At 44.7% G+C, this 16911-nt stretch overlaps 1 protein-coding gene across 1 annotated transcript in view; it reads right to left on the bottom strand.

Moving 5' to 3' along the window:
• LOC126295146 (high affinity cGMP-specific 3',5'-cyclic phosphodiesterase 9A-like) overlaps positions 1-16911 on the bottom strand; it is a 2007270-nt gene that overhangs the window by 386737 nt on the left and 1603622 nt on the right. Inside the window, exon 4 of the mRNA XM_049987432.1 lies at positions 10733-10992. Within this exon, the coding sequence (XP_049843389.1) occupies positions 10733-10838 (106 nt within the window). The 5' untranslated portion in view covers positions 10839-10992. The remainder of the gene's footprint in view (positions 1-10732; positions 10993-16911) is intronic.

The following is a 16911-nucleotide window of genomic DNA, read 5'->3' on the forward strand; positions in this document are numbered from 1 at the left end:
TAGATCACATAACTAATGAGGAAGTATTGAACAGAATTGGGGAAAAGAGAAGTTTGTGGCACAACTTGACTAGAAGAAGGGATCGGTTGGTAGGACATGTTCTGAGGCATCAAGGGCGGCGTGGAGGGTAAAAATCGTAGAGGGAGACCAAGAGATGACTACACTAAGCAGATTCAGAAGTATGTAGGTTGCAGTAGGTACAGGGTGATGAAGAAGCTTGCACAGAATAGAGTAGCATGGAGAGCTGCATCAAACCAGTCTCAGGACTGAAGACCACAACAACAACAACAACAACATGTGACTGTGAGATAAGGTCATCGATCGGGTCGGACATGTGTAAAATTCTGGCTGCTTCACGTGTGAAGTTTGTTGTTTGACTGACCATTAAGAATTATAGAATAGTTCTCCACTAAATGCGGAGTGGTACCTCATTAACTCTTGTTATTCAGCAAACAAACTTTACTAGGCTGAAAATTGTAGGACGTTCATTTCGGTCAAATGCATTATATTACTGCGCGAAATCCCGATAAATGAGATATTGCAGGACCTGAAATACTACCAGAGTTTACGCGGACTTTGCAGGGTAGATATTCGACGACGTCTTTCTTCAACGCTTCTTTTCGTCGTGTAGTACGTATCTGCAGAGAAAAGGGACAGGGAGCGGACGCCGTACTGAGCTAGGTGGGCAAACAATGTTGAGCAGTACATCGAACGAAATATACACTACTGGTCGTTAAAACTGCTACACCACGAGGGTGACGTGATACAGACGCGAGATTTAATCGACAGGAAGAAGATGTTGTTATATGAAAATGATTAGCTTTTCAGAGCATTCACACAAGGTTGGCGCCGGTGGCGACACCTATAACGTGCTGACATGAGGAAACTTTCCAACCTATTTCTCATACACAAACAGCAGTTGAGCGGCGTTGCCTGGTGAAACGTTGTTGCGATGCCTCGTGTAAGGAGGAGAAATGCGTACCATCACGTTTCCGGCTTTGATAAAGGTCGGATTGTAGACTATGGCGATTGCGGTTTATCGTATCGCGACATTGCTGCTCGCGTCGGTCGAGATCCAATGACTGTTAGCAGAATATGGAATTGGTGGGTTCAGGAGGGTAATACGGAACGCCGTGCTGGATCCCAAAGGTCTCGTATCACTAGCAGTCCAGATGACAGGCATCTTATCCGCACGGCTGTAACGGATCGTGCAGCCACGTTTCGATCCCTGAGTCAGCAGATGGAGACGTTTGCAAGACAAGAACCATCTGCACGAACAGTTCGATGACGTTTGCAGCAGCATGGACTATCAGCTGCGGCGGTTACCCTTGACGCTGCATCACAGACAGGAGCGCCTGCGATGGTGTTCTCACCGACGAACCTTGGTGCGCGAATGGCAAAACGTCATTTTTTCTGATGAATCCAGGTTCTGTTTACAGCATCATGATGGTCGCATCCGTGTTTGGCGACATCGCGGTGAACGCACATTGGAAGCGTGTATTCGTCATCGCCATACTAACGTATCACCTAGCGTGATAGCATGGGTTACCATTGGTTACACGTCTCGGTCACCTCTTGTTCGCATTGACGGCACTTTGAACAGTGGACGTTACATTTCAGATGTATTACGACCCGTGGCTCTACCCTTCATTCGATCCTTGCCAAACCCTACATTTCAGCAGGAGAATGCACGACCGCATGTTTCAGGTCACGTGCGGGCCTTTTTGGATTCAGAAAATCTTCGACTCCTGCCCTGACCAGCACATTCTCCAGATCTCTCACCAACTGAACACGTCTCGTCAATGGTGGCCGAGCAACTGGCTGGTCACAATACGCCACCGTCGCTACTCTTGATGAACTGTGGTATCGTGTTGAAGCTGCATGGGCAGCTGTGCCTGTACACGCCATCCAAGCTCTGTTTGACTCAATGCCCAGGCGTATGAAGGCCGTTATTACGGCCAGAGGTGGTTGTTCTGGGTACTGATTTCTCAGGATCTATGCACCCAAATTGCGTGAAAATGTAATCACATGTCGGTTCTAGTATAATATATTTGTCCAATGAATACCCGTTTATCACCTGCATTTCTTCTTGGTGAAGCAATTTTAATGGCCAGTATTGTATGTTGTCTATATTAAAGACAACGGTTGTCCTACGTTATAGTTATTTCTTGAGAAACAATCGGAAGTTTATTGAGAACTATTACAGTATTACAGAACAGATAATGAGGTGTTTTGAGTTTTAAACATTAATGGGTCGCGGAAGTCAAGAATCGAAATGGGTTGAGCTTTGTTTGATTATATTGTTTGATTATAGCTTCGTATAGCTGAAAAATGGCGGTGACACTCAAGTTTTTTTGTTACATTTTCGTTTAGTGAGATATTGAGTAGAGAACGAGCACTTGTAAAATAAAACGCTGTGTTCTACCGGTAAACGAATTAATTGCACGAAATAAAAAATTAATTATTTTAAACTGGGAAAGTCAGTACCCGACGTGTCCTTTATTCCTAAACTATTACAAAAAAAGCATTCAAAATTTTATTGCATAGCAGACAAATATCTGGAATATGTCTTTTAGTGTCAAAGTAAATCAAAGTTCAAAGAAACTGAAACCCTTAAGAGAAGGAATAGCTTTTTTCAGTTAATAACTTGGAACAAAAATAAAGTTACTTAGTCTTTATTTTCGTTTTCTAGAAATGCGATTAATTATATATGAAAAATTATTCCATTTTGTTCTGATAGGTTGAGATTGACGAAATAGGTTATTACGATAAAAGTTCAATAGAGTCAAGGATATTGTTGTAGCAAGTCGCTACTTACAGAGGGTATCGTTGATTGACAACGAAAGATAAACAGTATCAAGTTATATCTTTGCCTTCTGAACGTATTCTCCAATTTACGTAAAAATTTATAACTTTCACACTGATTGCTTGTATATACGATTATTCGTTGAAGCTTTAAATGAGGAGCAACTAGAAAAGGCAAGGGATCTATGTCTTATTGAGAGTTGTATACGAAAGCTGTCGTTTCTGGTACCTACGTTGTTGAGAAAGTGTTTAGCTGTGTTGTCACAGTACACAGAGCAAGCTTCGCTATAGTTTGTTGCTATTGGTAAAGTAAATATAGCATTCGTACTCCACGTAGACTCTCGCATTTGTTATTTTTCTGCTGACTGATACTGAGTTTGGTGTTAGTTTATCTTCCAAACCTAGTAAATCCGTTTAGTCAGATGCATTATTGTAATCAACATCCAGGTAGCTACCATTGACCGCATTATAATATGAAAAGTGTTATTGTGTCCAGCCTTTTGTACATAGCGATGTCGTAGCGAGGTGTAAGGTGACTAATAGCGTGAGGAGCTGAATATCAAATACTGCGTGACGCCGTCGTGTTAGTATAGGAGATTATTTCAAGTCAAAGAGATTACGTCATTGAGTGTAGGCAAGATATTGTCAGTACTAGTATTGTAGTATTACGAAAGAGAGCTGCATTGACCGACGTTTGCTTTTCACCTCCGTATTGCAGTGCTGTTAGAGCCTGTTCGTACAGTGTATCTCCTATGAGTTAGTGAGTTATCTAAAGCGTGGCGCAGTAAAACATGGATTTTAAAATTTTTTGAGTCAATTTGCTACCTGAAGTCCCGATTAGCCGCAGCTTTTTAATACCTTGTTTTGCAACTTATAACATTTTTGGAGTGTAAATGTTTTAGAATTTTTTTTTTACTTTTCAATACGTATTTAATTTTTTGTAGCTTGATGTATTGCGTAGTAAAGATATATATTAAGCAATCTAGTCCTTTTTATTCACAAAGTATTTATACTGATCGCTTGATTCATATGGAAAATTGATTCCTTTATTAAAAAATTAGTTGAGGCGATACGGAACATGCAGAACGAGATAACTGTTACCACAAGGGGTTACAATGTGACTGAGGAAGCTAATATAGAGAATACGAATTTATTGCACGAGATTCATTCCGACATTATATAACTCGAGAGAATGATGCCAACGGTAAAACCTGATACAGTTGTAGCTGCAGTTCCATTTTATAAATTTTTGTTTCTAAAAAAACTGTCTAGTGACTTCATTTAATTTGGTGCTATTGTGTTGCAAAACCGATCCCTCTACCGTGCGCACGTGACACACGGCTGAATAGCGACCCCTGAATCGTGCGCCATTAGGCCAGGTATTGTATGACGGAATCTGGGGGGGGGGGGGGGGGGGGGGGGGAGGGGGGCTGGACACTGTTGTGGAAGACGCGTTGTGGGAGAGGGGGGAGGGGTATGTGAATTATAGGGGTGACGAATGGGAAAGCAGAGGGAGGCAGAATAGATCGGGAGGGGAAGGAAAGGGTTAGCTGGACATAACGAGGAATTAAACCGAACAACTGCGCGACGCAATTGTGCATACGGGCAGATTATTTCGGGCCAGCAATAAGGAATGGGAAAAGCTGCTATCCTACTTTCGTACAGTATCCACAGGGTGGAGAAAGATTGTGTCACGAAATTTTAACCCTGGATTGTTGTTGCCAGTAGCAACCAAAATTACCAAAGTTGTGTAGGTTGACATTTTTAAAGTACGGAAACTTACAAGGGAACCTCCCCTTCGCACCCCCCCCCCCCCCCCAGATTTACAATCCTGGAAATTGAAATAAGAACACCGTGAATTCATTGTCCCAGGAAGGGGAAACTTAATTGACACATTCCTGGGGTCTGATACATCACATGATCACACTGACAGAACCACAGGTATACAGACACAGGTAACAGAGCATGCACAATGTCGGCACTAGTACAGTGTATATCCACCTTTCGCAGCAATGCAGGCTGCTATTCTCCCATGGAGACGATCGTAGAGATGCTGGATGTAGTCCTGTGGAACGGCTTGCCATGCCATTTCATCCTGGCGCCTCAGTTGGACCAGCATTCGTGCTGGATGTGCAGACCAGGTGAGACGACGCTTCATCCAGTCCCAAACATGCTCAATGGGGGACAGATCCGGAGATCTTGCCGGCCAGGGTAGTTGACTTACACCTTCTAGAGCACGTTGGGTGGCACGGCATACATGCGGACGTGCATTGTCCTGTTGGAACAGCAAGTTCCCTTGCCGGTCTAGGAATGGTAGAACGATGGGTTCGATGACGGTTTGGATGTACCGTGCACTATTCAGTGTCCCCTCGACGATCACCAGAGGTGTACGGCAAGTGTAGGAGATCGCTCCCCACACCATGATGCCGGGTGTTGGCCCTGTGTGCCTTGGTCGTATGCCTAACGGTGTGCGGGACCGTAGCCCAGCTTCATGGAGACGGTTGCGAATGGTCCTCGCCGATACCCCAGGAGCAACAGTGTCCCTAATTTGCTGGGAAGTGGCGGTGCGGTCCTCTACGGCACTGCGTAGGATCCTACGGTCTTGGCACCAAGGCAGAAGCGACTCTCATCGCTGAAAACGACACGTCTCCATTCGTCCCTCCATTCACGCCTGTCGCGACACCACTGGAGGCGGGCTGCATGATGTTGGGGCGTGGGCGGAAGACGGCCTAACGGTGTGCGGGACCGTAGCCCAGCTTCATGGAGACGGTTGCGAATGGTCCTCGCCGATACCCCAGGAGCAACAGTGTCCCTAATTTGCTGGGAAGTGGCGGTGCGGTCCTCTACGGCACTGCGTAGGATCCTACGGTCTTGGCGTGCATCCGTGCGTCGCTGCGGTCCGGTCCCAGGTCGACGGGCACGTGCACCTTCCGCCGACCACTGGCGACAACATCGACGTACTGTGGAGACCTCACGCCCCACGTGTTGAGCAATTCGGCGGTACGTCCACCCGGCCTCCCGCATGCCCACTATACGCCCTCGCTCAAAGTCCGTCAACTGCACATACGGTTCACGTCCACGCTGTCGCGGCATGCTACCAGTGTTAAAGACTGCGATGGAGCTCCGTATGCCACGGCAAACTGGCTGACACTGACGGCGGCGGTGCACAAATGCTGCGCAGCTAGCGCCATTCGACGGCCAACACCGCGGTTCCTGGTGTGTCCGCTGTGCCGTGCGTGTGATCATTGCTTGTACAGCCCTCTCGCAGTGTCTGGAGCAAGTATGGTGGGTCTTTGTTCTTTTTTCCATGTGTGGATTATTCAAGATCCTATTTCATCTACCCAGACGCGAACAACCTAGAAACGAAGAGGAATTAATGGATTGCATTGAGCATGCCGCCAATCACATGAAATTGCTCGACAAAACACCGTTCCACGTTACCAAGCTTATGTAGCGTCAGAGGATCGGCAGATCGAGCACCTGCTTTAAGTAAACAATGTCCTAGATACAAAAAGGCCCTTTCCAGGGCCGACATAATTTGTAAAAGACTTTCTGTTCGCGGACTAACAGCCGTTGATGGGTTTGTTCCCGGTACGTCTTATCTAGATCGCGAAATGCGGGTTCTCAGTCGCCAAAATGCACCAATTTCGCTTTAATGGCGAACCAATCCAAATGAAAGTGGCCGAGAACAACAATGCACGCCACATGCGCTTAATAAATTCCATCACGGCCCGCGGCCAACTGTGCAGATTTGACGTCCTAATGCAAACCGGTCAGAAGTTATGACGATTTTATTACATACGGTTCATTAATTGTCAACCTGTATTAACTCATTTGTAAAGTAATCAGAAGTTGTTTGATAAATGGTAGGAGTTTACTCGAATCTTAAAACACCAACATGAGACGCTGATAATGTCATCTACTGACAAAACAACTTCTCTCTTAACACTCAACATAATTTTAATTCCTTCAGGACGTCTTGAGTTTTTCTTTGTACCCTTCTGCGTGTGTGGTTGTGTGAAAAATACTCTGCGGTGCCAAAACACTGCAGATCGATACCGTTGGTCATCGTCTTCCGCGCAGTAGGGAATAAACGCGGAGAGCGGGGAAATCCGGAAGCACAGCTTTAATTAATAGCGCCGATAAGCAAACGGCGAGATTGGCAGATATAGTCGCCACTGTCTGATATATTGCCGGCAATTGAGGGAGATAGCATGCACACACACACACACACACACACACACACACACACACACACACACACACACACACAGATCACACCACATCAAAGGAGAGCTGACTCAGCGGATATACATCCTGACACTGGCCCATCTCGGGGAAGAGAATCGGGGAAGATAAGCTCGGGATATACTGCTCCTGTCTGACTTATCTTAGGAGGCACGTTAAAAAGAGGCACTGTACGTTCACAGCAATTTTAAATTTACACAAAGTTTTACACAACGTTGACTGCAAAATAATCTTGGAAATTTTGTACGTACCAGGGAAAAAATATACGGAGCGAAAAGGTATGTGCAACTAGTATAGAAACCTGACAGCAGTTATAAGGATCGATGTAAATGAAAGGAAAGAAGTAGTATAAAAAAAGAGTGAGACTGGGTCTATCCCAGATTTTATTCAATCTGACAGTCCAGCAATCTGTGGAGGAAACCAGCGAGAAACAGGGGGGAAAGTTAAAGTTGAGGGAGAAGAGATGAAAACTCCGCCGATGACATTCTGTTAGAAATGACAAAGGACTGGGAGAGGAGCAGAAACGGAATGGATACTGTCCTAAAAATAAGCGAGTTACAGCGAGCGTTAAACAAGTACAATAGAATGTAGTCCACTCACATAAGACGATCTGGAGAGTAGGAAACGAGACAGTAAAAGTTCCAGACGAGCTTTGCTAATTGGGCACCGAAATAACTGATTATGGTAGTTCTAGAGAGGATATAAAAGACTGGAAGTAGCAAGATGAATACAACACAAAAAGAGAGCTTCGTTTACACATATTATAAACTTAAGTGTTACGAAGTCTTTTTGGGGGCAATTTGGTTGTACCCTTGCACGGAAGCGAAACACGGACTATACGCTCACCACACAAGACGAGTATAGAACCTTTTGAAATGTGGTGCTACAGAAGGAAAGCGAAGATTAGATAGGCAGACATAGTAAGTAACGAAGAGGTTGTAACCTAAATTGGGAAGGAAAGAAATTTGTGTCACAACACGAATAAGAGAAGTGAACGGTCGACAGGGCGCATTGTGAGTTACCAAACAGTCGTAAGTTTGATACTGGAGGGTTCTGTGTGGGGAGACCAAGTGATGAATTCAGTAAGCACGTCCAGTTGTTAAATCTGAGATGAAGGGGCTTGCACAGGATAGGGTAACGTGGAGAGCTGCAGCAAACTGGTCTTCCGATTAAAGACAACAACAATTTAGGATTATATATCATTAAAATCGTTAAAAATGATTTTTTTGCGGTAAGAGCCACTTGCAAAAATACGAGTTGCGACACCGCTTTTTTGTTGTCTTTTTACGATTCTGTACTCTAAAACCGACGAGAATAAGTCGCTTACATTCCTTAAACAATTTGTTTCATCGTTGGCTTGTGTCATTGTTTAGACTGTCATGCGTACACATGAGAATCGTAAAAAATGTACAAACAGAGTGTCGTACGGGCGACAAAATAATAAGCATCTCTGCCAAAGAAAAAGAACTGAAAGATTTGAAAGCAAATAAATCACCACGTCCGGATGTAGTTCCAGTTACATTTTACAAAGAGTATCTACAGCCTCGGTCCCTTACCTAGCTTGCATCTATCGTGCCCTCTCGCCCAGCACAAAATCCCAAGCGACTGGAAGAAAGCGCAGGTGACTCCAGTATGTAAGAAGGGTAAAAGAACGAACCCGCTAAATTACAGACCAGTATCCCTAACTTCTGTTAGTTGCAGAATCCTTGACCATATTCTCAGATCGAATACAATAGACGTTCTTGAGACTGAGGAGGTTATGTCTACGAATCAGCATGGTTTTAGAAAGCATCGCTCTCGTGAAAGTCAGCTTGCCCTTTTTTGTGATAAACTGGCAACTATGGACGAAGGGAAAAAGGAAGATTCCATGCCTTACAGGAGATATCCACGTCGTCGTCGCACAACAGTTTACAAAAATATAGAAAACATTGAACTTACTACAACAGCAGGAGACAAGAAAAACCCTATTCCAGTCAAGAGTGTTGCAGCCCACGCCGTTCGATGGACCTTCTGTATTTCTTGGACGTTCTCTTAATTTCAGCTTGGATATAAACGATACGTTCTCACATGGAAACGGATGGTTCACTGTTGCCATAGTGAGAGGTGGCAGTGGAGTTTCTAGTGTACCTGGACTTGAAAGTTGTAAATGGCTCGAAGACTTCTTAAATAATAGAACCCAGTAAGTTGTCCGCGAACGCGAGTGTTTATCAGGGTATTGTCAGCGGTGAAAACTGGGTAACAGGGGCTATGACATGTTGTTGCATCTTACAGCTCCCACGAACTTCTGACCTCTCGCCTTTTTTCGCATGTGTCGACCCCCTTTTGTCTGAAGTGTCGTCGTGAAGCGTGACGGTGCCACGCTTTTGCACCACTACAGAGAAATGTAGTAGGCACCTTTGAGTTAAATTTTGAACATGCATCGGCGTAGGAGGCAATTATGAGGTCTCGGAAAAGTATTCCTTCAATTCTTATGCACAGTGTAGTGTGGTCACTCGTCACAGAAGGTCACTGTGCAGGGCTAAAACTATGCAATGGCCACCTTTAACGCCCTGGTCAACTTATTCCACCTTCTCCAATTCACAGGAGAAGTCATTGCTTTTTATCAAAACTCACGTTCACTCATGTGTAAAGCTAGCTATGACCAAGGGACTGAAGTAAAGTGAGTTTCACACTCGCCTTTCTACTTGCTGCAATCAACCTTTTACTTACCACACTAAACCTTCAACTTGTCATAATAACCCTTCTACTTACCACACTCACTCTTCTACTTGTCCCAATCACCCTTCTACTTGTCCCACTCAACCTTTTACTTGTCCAACTCACCCTTCTATTTTTCCCACTCACCCTTCTACTTGCTGCACTCATCCTTCTACTTTTCCCACTCACCCTTCTACTTGCTGAACTCATCCTTCTACTTTTCCCACTCACCCTTCTACTTGCTGCACTCATCCTTCTACTTTTCCCACTAACCCTTCTACTTGCTGCACTCATCCTTCTACTTTTCCCACTCACCCTTTTACTTGCTGCACTCACCCTTCTACTTGTCCCACTCAACCTTTTACAAGTCCAACTCACCCTTCTACTTTTCCCACTCACCCTTCAACTTGCTGCACTCATCCTTCTACTTTTCCCACTCACCCTTCTACTTTTCCCACTCACCCTTCAACTTGCTGCACTCATCCTTCTACTTTTCCCACTCACCCTTCTACTTGCTGCACTCATCCTTCTACTTTTCTCACTCACCCTTCTACTTGCTGAACTCATCCTTCTACTTTTCCCACTCACCCTTTTTCTTGATGCACTCATCTTTCTACTTTTCCCACTCACCCTTCTACTTGCTGCACTCATCCTTCTACTTTTCCCACTCACCCTTCAACTTGCTGCACTCATCCTTCTACTTTTCCCACTCACCCTTCAACTTGCTGCACTCATCCTTCTACTTTTCCCACTCACCCTTCTACTTGCTGCACTCATCCTTCTACTTTTCCCACTCACCCTTCTACTTGCTGCACTCATCCTTCTACTTTTCCCACTCGCCCTTTAACTTGCTGCACTCATCCTTCTACTTTTCCCACTCACCCTTCTACTTGCTGCACTCATCCTTGTACTTGTTGCACTCATCCTTCAACTTTGTCGCACTCATCCTCGTTGCACTCGCGCTTCTGCTTGCCATACTCACCCTTGATCTCGTCGAGGCTGGCGTCGACGCTGAAGGCGGCCACCTCGAGTGGCCCGTCCCGGCCCAGCGTGACGTAGACGGTGCGCGTGCTGCGGTACACCTCCATGCGAGGCGGCGGCGGGGGCGGCGCGGGGGCGGCTGGCGGCTCTGCAGGCGCGGGCTAGCCGGCATGGCCGCCGGCGGAGCTCGGCCGCCGCGCCCCGGGGGCGGCGGCGGAGGCGGCGGGGGTGCAACTGCCGGACTCGGCGGCGGAAGTAGCACTGCAGACAAGACATGAGATCGTCGGTTGAACTTTCTTGTGTTCCAAAATACCGTCGAACATGAATTTTTAATAACACCTACCCTCACATGCAATAGACTTCGTTAAAAGAATAACACGCCTTATAACTAACACTAAAGGGAAAATTTACAAGGGGCATTCAAGAAGTAACGCAATACTTTTTTTCTGAGAACATGTTGGTTTTTCTCTTTATTATGGAATACTATCATATCTCTCTTGCTTCGTCATTTGTGCCGTGGATGTCTTGGATTGCAGAAGCACGTATATCTACACTGCGTAATACCATCATACGAAAGAAAAGAGATGTTTCTGCGATTAATACTCTTAAAAATGAAAGTGAATAAATACTTTGCAAGCCTGAAATTATTTAATAACAGCTGTCTCAAACTCAAGGTCGTCCCAGCTCTTATGCGTATTAAGTTAAGAACTAAATCTATCATAGCAACACAAGAATTTTCAACAAGAAATGACGAAAAGAAATCAAAAAGAAAATGAGACAAAGAAAGATGGGAAGCAAGAAGTACATTTTGTGCATCTGCATATGAGCGACAGTATTACTTCTCTAACGTTTGACTATGATAACTATGTCTCTCATGTTAGCACACAGATACAAAAACCGCTCAAAAAGAAACTAAGTAACCTATAATTTGCACAACATCAATCACTCCAACCCACCCAAGAACACACATCATCATACCAGGTCCTGCAAGAAATATCTTTTGCAGAAGAGGACGAAAACATACTAAACCAAGGACTTAAGTAAAATCTTATCCCAAAAATAGACAACAAATCGAACAAACACCTTAATATCACATAAAATTGCCATAGACATGGAAAAATTATCAAAGCAAACAACGAAACGAAAGCACGGTTAACACCGCTAAAGGTATAAAAAAAGTACTAAATCAGACGTACTACCAACTTACAAAAATCGACTATAATAGCCTTAAAAAAAAGCAAAGAACTGACAGACAGCTACGCCATGGCACTTAAATCCGATGAGGGTACTCGTGTAATTACCATTAACCATAATGATTACTCAAACAAGTAATAGAATTCTTTGAAACGTTACTGAACTGTGCACCATCCAACAAATAAATTTTAAGCACAAATCAAAAAAATAAAGATTACAACATGATATTATCAGATTACAAAAAGAAAACAAATATTGTAATGAACCCAAGAACCCCATAAATTTGCCCATCCACAAATTACTCGCGCAAACTAAGGTGACTATTTTCTTCTCAAAAAAGGTTGGTTTTATTCAGGATTCCAAAACAGCATGTTCTTCCCCCCCCCCCCTCTTTTGGCAACAAAACTTTATTTTTCAACATGATCTCCGTCCAGTGCAACGATCTCTCACCACCTTACTGGGAGCGCCTGTATACCCACATGATATCACTGTACTCGCCGACCTCCGACCCAATTTCTTGCTGCATCAATAATCTGCCCATCATCCACGTTGTGCTTCCCGCGGTGTGAATCCTTCAATGGGCCTAATAGATTAAAGCCAGAACGTGCGAGATCTGGGCTGCAGGAAGGATGAGGAAGAACAGTCCTGCGAATTTTCGTGAGCTCCTCTCTGGTGTGCAGCCTGGTGTGAGGGCTCGCGTTGTCACAGGGAAGGAGAAGTTCGTTTGCCTTTTTGTGGCTACGAACACGCTGAACAGGTCTTAAACGAATACACTACACTCTGCAAGGGCACAGTATTTAACACATTAAAGGAACTTTACAAATAAAAACACTACAAACAGATAAAGTCCACACACGAGCACACCGCATGTACACACACACACACACACACACACACACACACACACACACATAAAACACACTAAAATCTGCAAAGACGCACCATTTGCACACAGATAAAAATACCATATAAAAGACAACACATAGAGCTAAGAAACACACAGAAAACACACACTACACACAGACTCGCGCACACGCACACACACATACACACACACACAACATAAAATGCAAATAAAATGAAAATTTGGCGCCGAAGTCTCTGGTGAACAAATGAACACTGACTGGGCTGGGAGACACAATCACACTGTGTTGTGGTGTAATGAAAAAGTGTTTTACTACGTTATTTTGTTGGAAAATACTTGTTATAGCTACGTGTGTATCACAACATCTCGGCATGATGCGGAGAATGGAAGTGCTCGCCACACGAAAACTTAAGTAAATACGAAAATAGGTGCGAAAACTTCGCGAAAAACTGAATTACACTCTAGAATGTAGGTTAACTCTTAGAAAAAAAGAACTTTCTCATCAACATCGTTTGGTTGCAGATGACAAGCTACCTGTAATAATTGAAACAAAGGTGGTCCAGAAAATTCATGCTCACTAAATGTAAAGGTATTTACAAAAAGAAACGATCTATTGTTTCAACTAAAAATGCACACAATTTTATAATCATGTAACAAAAATGTTCACATTGCAGAATAAATAAAAACGAAAACCCACTGCTGATGGCACAGTGGTGCCGAAACATGTTTACGTATTGAGAAAAACGGTGTTTTGCGTAACTGGCGGACCTCAAATCACAAAAATTTTAACTGCAAACACGGCCAATACAGGGAGCTGCAAATCAAAAGATGGATAATACGCTGAAGTCGTTTCGTTAATTTCCTGACGGTAGCGCAATACACTTCACAGTTGAGCATTGCACAATGAAGGAGGACTTCAAACAGCAAAAAACCCCAGAGTCAGCGGCCTTTACCGACTTTGAACTTTATCTTCAGCGGAAAGTAGGTGTTGCGCCACTTCATGGATTGCCGTTTTGTTTCCGATTCGCCTATGACGATGTTCTATAAAACAAATCGTCACGCTAAGCCTCGTAACCTGCAAGCGATGGCTTACAGCTGGTCCATCGTTTCTCTTTATGGTCTTCTGTAAAGTGGCAGAAAACCCAGCGGGCCGGCTGGGGTGGCCGAGCGGTTCTAGACGCTACAGTCTGGGACCGCTACGGTCGCAGGTTCGAATCCTGCCTCGGGCATGGATGTGTGTGATGTCCTTAGGTTAGTTAGGTTTAAGTACTTCTAATTTCTAGGGGACTGATGACCTCAGAAGTTAAGTCCCATAGTGCTCAGAGCCATTTGAACCATTTTTGAACCCAACTGGTGAACGAGCGTGTCAGTACAACCAACAGAGGCTTCCAGTTGTGCAGAGTATGGTTGAGATCTGTCCATCTCCTCGAACGAGAGTGTCCGCACGTTCAACACTGCAGGAGTCACAGCTGTGTGCGGCCGGCCGGCACGCGGGAGATGGGACAGGTTTGCACTACACTATTGCGATGATGACGCCTCGCTCAATGACTTACCGTGCTTTTGTTCACTGCCAGTTCCCCGTAGACATTCTGCCCCTATGAGTACCGAGTCTCGAGCTGCAACGTGAACACCATCGGCCTGAAAATAACACTGCAGTCGCACCTGGCGGCCACGGACCTGGGGACGGAACCCCTGCCACGGCACGCCACGGCAACAGAACGTCCTGGATCTCAGGGGGGCTTAAATGACGGAAGGTGAAATGTCTGTCACGACTTGGATGTCATTCACAATTTCGTAGAATAAGAAGTATCCGCACAGCGTTCGAAAGCAGCCGCAAGAAAACACCGCAGTCGCCGCTATTGGTCGACGCACACGACGGACAGAGCGTCTGACACGCAACGGACCGCAGACACAACACCTGACGAAATATAGGCATAAATACCGGACTGGTTCCACACTGGAATCAGTATCCGACAGCACCTGGGACGGACTGCCAGTCACGCAGATGAAATATCGCGAAGGAGAGACGGGAATAACAGGCCAAAACCCGATTGTTCAACATGACAACGCCTCGCCGGGATAGAATTACAACAAAAATATTCGTCGGAATCCAAGTGAATATAGGTATTAAACTGAAAATTTTTGGCCATTGTGGCCGAGCGGTTCTAGACGCTTCAGTGCGGAACCGCGCTGATGCTACGGTCGCAGGTTCGAATCCTGCCACGGGCATGGCTGTCTGTGATGTCCTTAGGCTAGTTAGATTTAAGTAGTTCTAAGTTATAGAGGAGTGATGACCTTAGATGTTAAGTCCCATAGTGCATAGAGCCATTTGAACCATTTTTTAAAAAATTACAAAATAACTAAAGATGTCGTCTCTTGTTGTGGTCTTCAGTCCAGAGACTGGTTTGATGCAGCTCTCCATGCTACTCTATCCTGTGCAAGCTGCTTCATCACCCAGTACCTACTGCAACCTACATCCTTCTGAATCTGTTTAGTGTATTCATCTCTTGGTCTCTCTTCGATTTTTACCCTCCACGCTGCCCTCCAGTACTAAATTGGTGATCCCTTGATGCCTCAGAACATGTCCTACCAACCGATCCCTTCTTCTAGTCAAGTTGTGCCACAAATTTCTCTTCTCCTCAGTTCTATTCAGTACCTCCTCATTAGTTACGTGATCTACCCATCTAATCTTCACCATTCTTCTGTAGCACCACATTTTGAAAGCTTCTATTCTCTTCTTGTCTAAACTATTTATCGTCGACGTTTCACTTCCATACGTCGTCTCTTATGAATCGTAAATACGCACGCAACTGTAGGAAATTCGAGCCAGAGGAAAGATCGCGTCGAAAAGAAACCAGTAAACGTAAAAATCGTAATCCAGAACGAATATGAGAGCCACGACTGTACTGAAAAATAAATGAGGAGACGCCGCAAAAGCGCTGCGCATCTGAATCTTCTGGGTATTGCCGGTTTTGAGTTTACTACGATCTTCTCACGAAAAATACACGTCTGGGACTGCAACTGCTGATGTAGAAATTTTTTTGACTTTTAATGGGACGAAAATGTGTATTATCACCGGAAATTAAAATATGGTGCAAAAATGTGAAACGAAATTCAACATACCGGAATAAGATCTAGTTAGCAATTTCTGTTAATCAGTACAACGAAGAAGCAGCAGAAGTTGCAAATTTTGCTTTTTTCGCTTTACTCGACAAGTAGTTTCAGGCCGGGACCCATTTTCATCTCATCGTAACATATAATCAAAATGGTACTTCCGAAAATGCCAACTTCGTGTCGTTAGGCGCAATGTCTGTTGCTGGCAGTAGAATCGTTCACAGCTTTAAACGCCGGTTCATTAGGATTTCTCAGTAGTGATTCTGGAAAAGAACATCGCCTTCCAGGGATTTCCATTTGAGTTAGCTGTAACATTTACGTGTTGGTCGAACCTGCCGGTAACGAATCTAGCAGCCCGCCTCTGAATTGCTTCATTGTCTTCCTTCAATCTGATATGGTTCGGATCCCAAACACTCCAGCGGTAGTCAAGAACCGGTTACACTAGCTGTCCCCTTTACAGGTGTACCACTCTTCCCTAAAATTCTCCCCATAAACGTAAGTCGGCCATTTGCCTTCCCTACCACAGTTCTCACATGCTTCTTCCTTCTTACATCGCTTTGCAACGTTACCTCCAGGTATTTGTACGACTTGAGTTGTATCCGAAAATTACAGATTTGTTCCTCCTACTCATCCGCATTAACGTACATTTCTCCACATCTAGGGCTAGCTGCCATTCATCTCACCAACTGGAAATTGTGTCTATGCCGTCTTGTCTCTGCCTACAGTCACTCAACTTCGACAGCTGACCGCACACCAACGCATCATCAGGAGACGGTCGCACACTGCTGCCCATCCTGTCCATCAAAGCATTTACACTACTGGCCATTAAAATTGCTACACCACGAAGATGACATGCTACAGACGCGAAAGTTAACCGACAGGAAGAAGATGCAAATGATTAGCTTTTCAGAGCATTCACACAAGGTTGGCGCCGGTGACGACACATGCAACGTGCTGATATGACGAAAGTTTCCAACCGATTTCTCATAAACGAAAAGCAGTTGACC

This window comes from Schistocerca gregaria, chromosome 11, assembly GCF_023897955.1.
Source record: "Schistocerca gregaria isolate iqSchGreg1 chromosome 11, iqSchGreg1.2, whole genome shotgun sequence".
Lineage (NCBI taxonomy): Eukaryota > Metazoa > Arthropoda > Insecta > Orthoptera > Acrididae > Schistocerca > Schistocerca gregaria.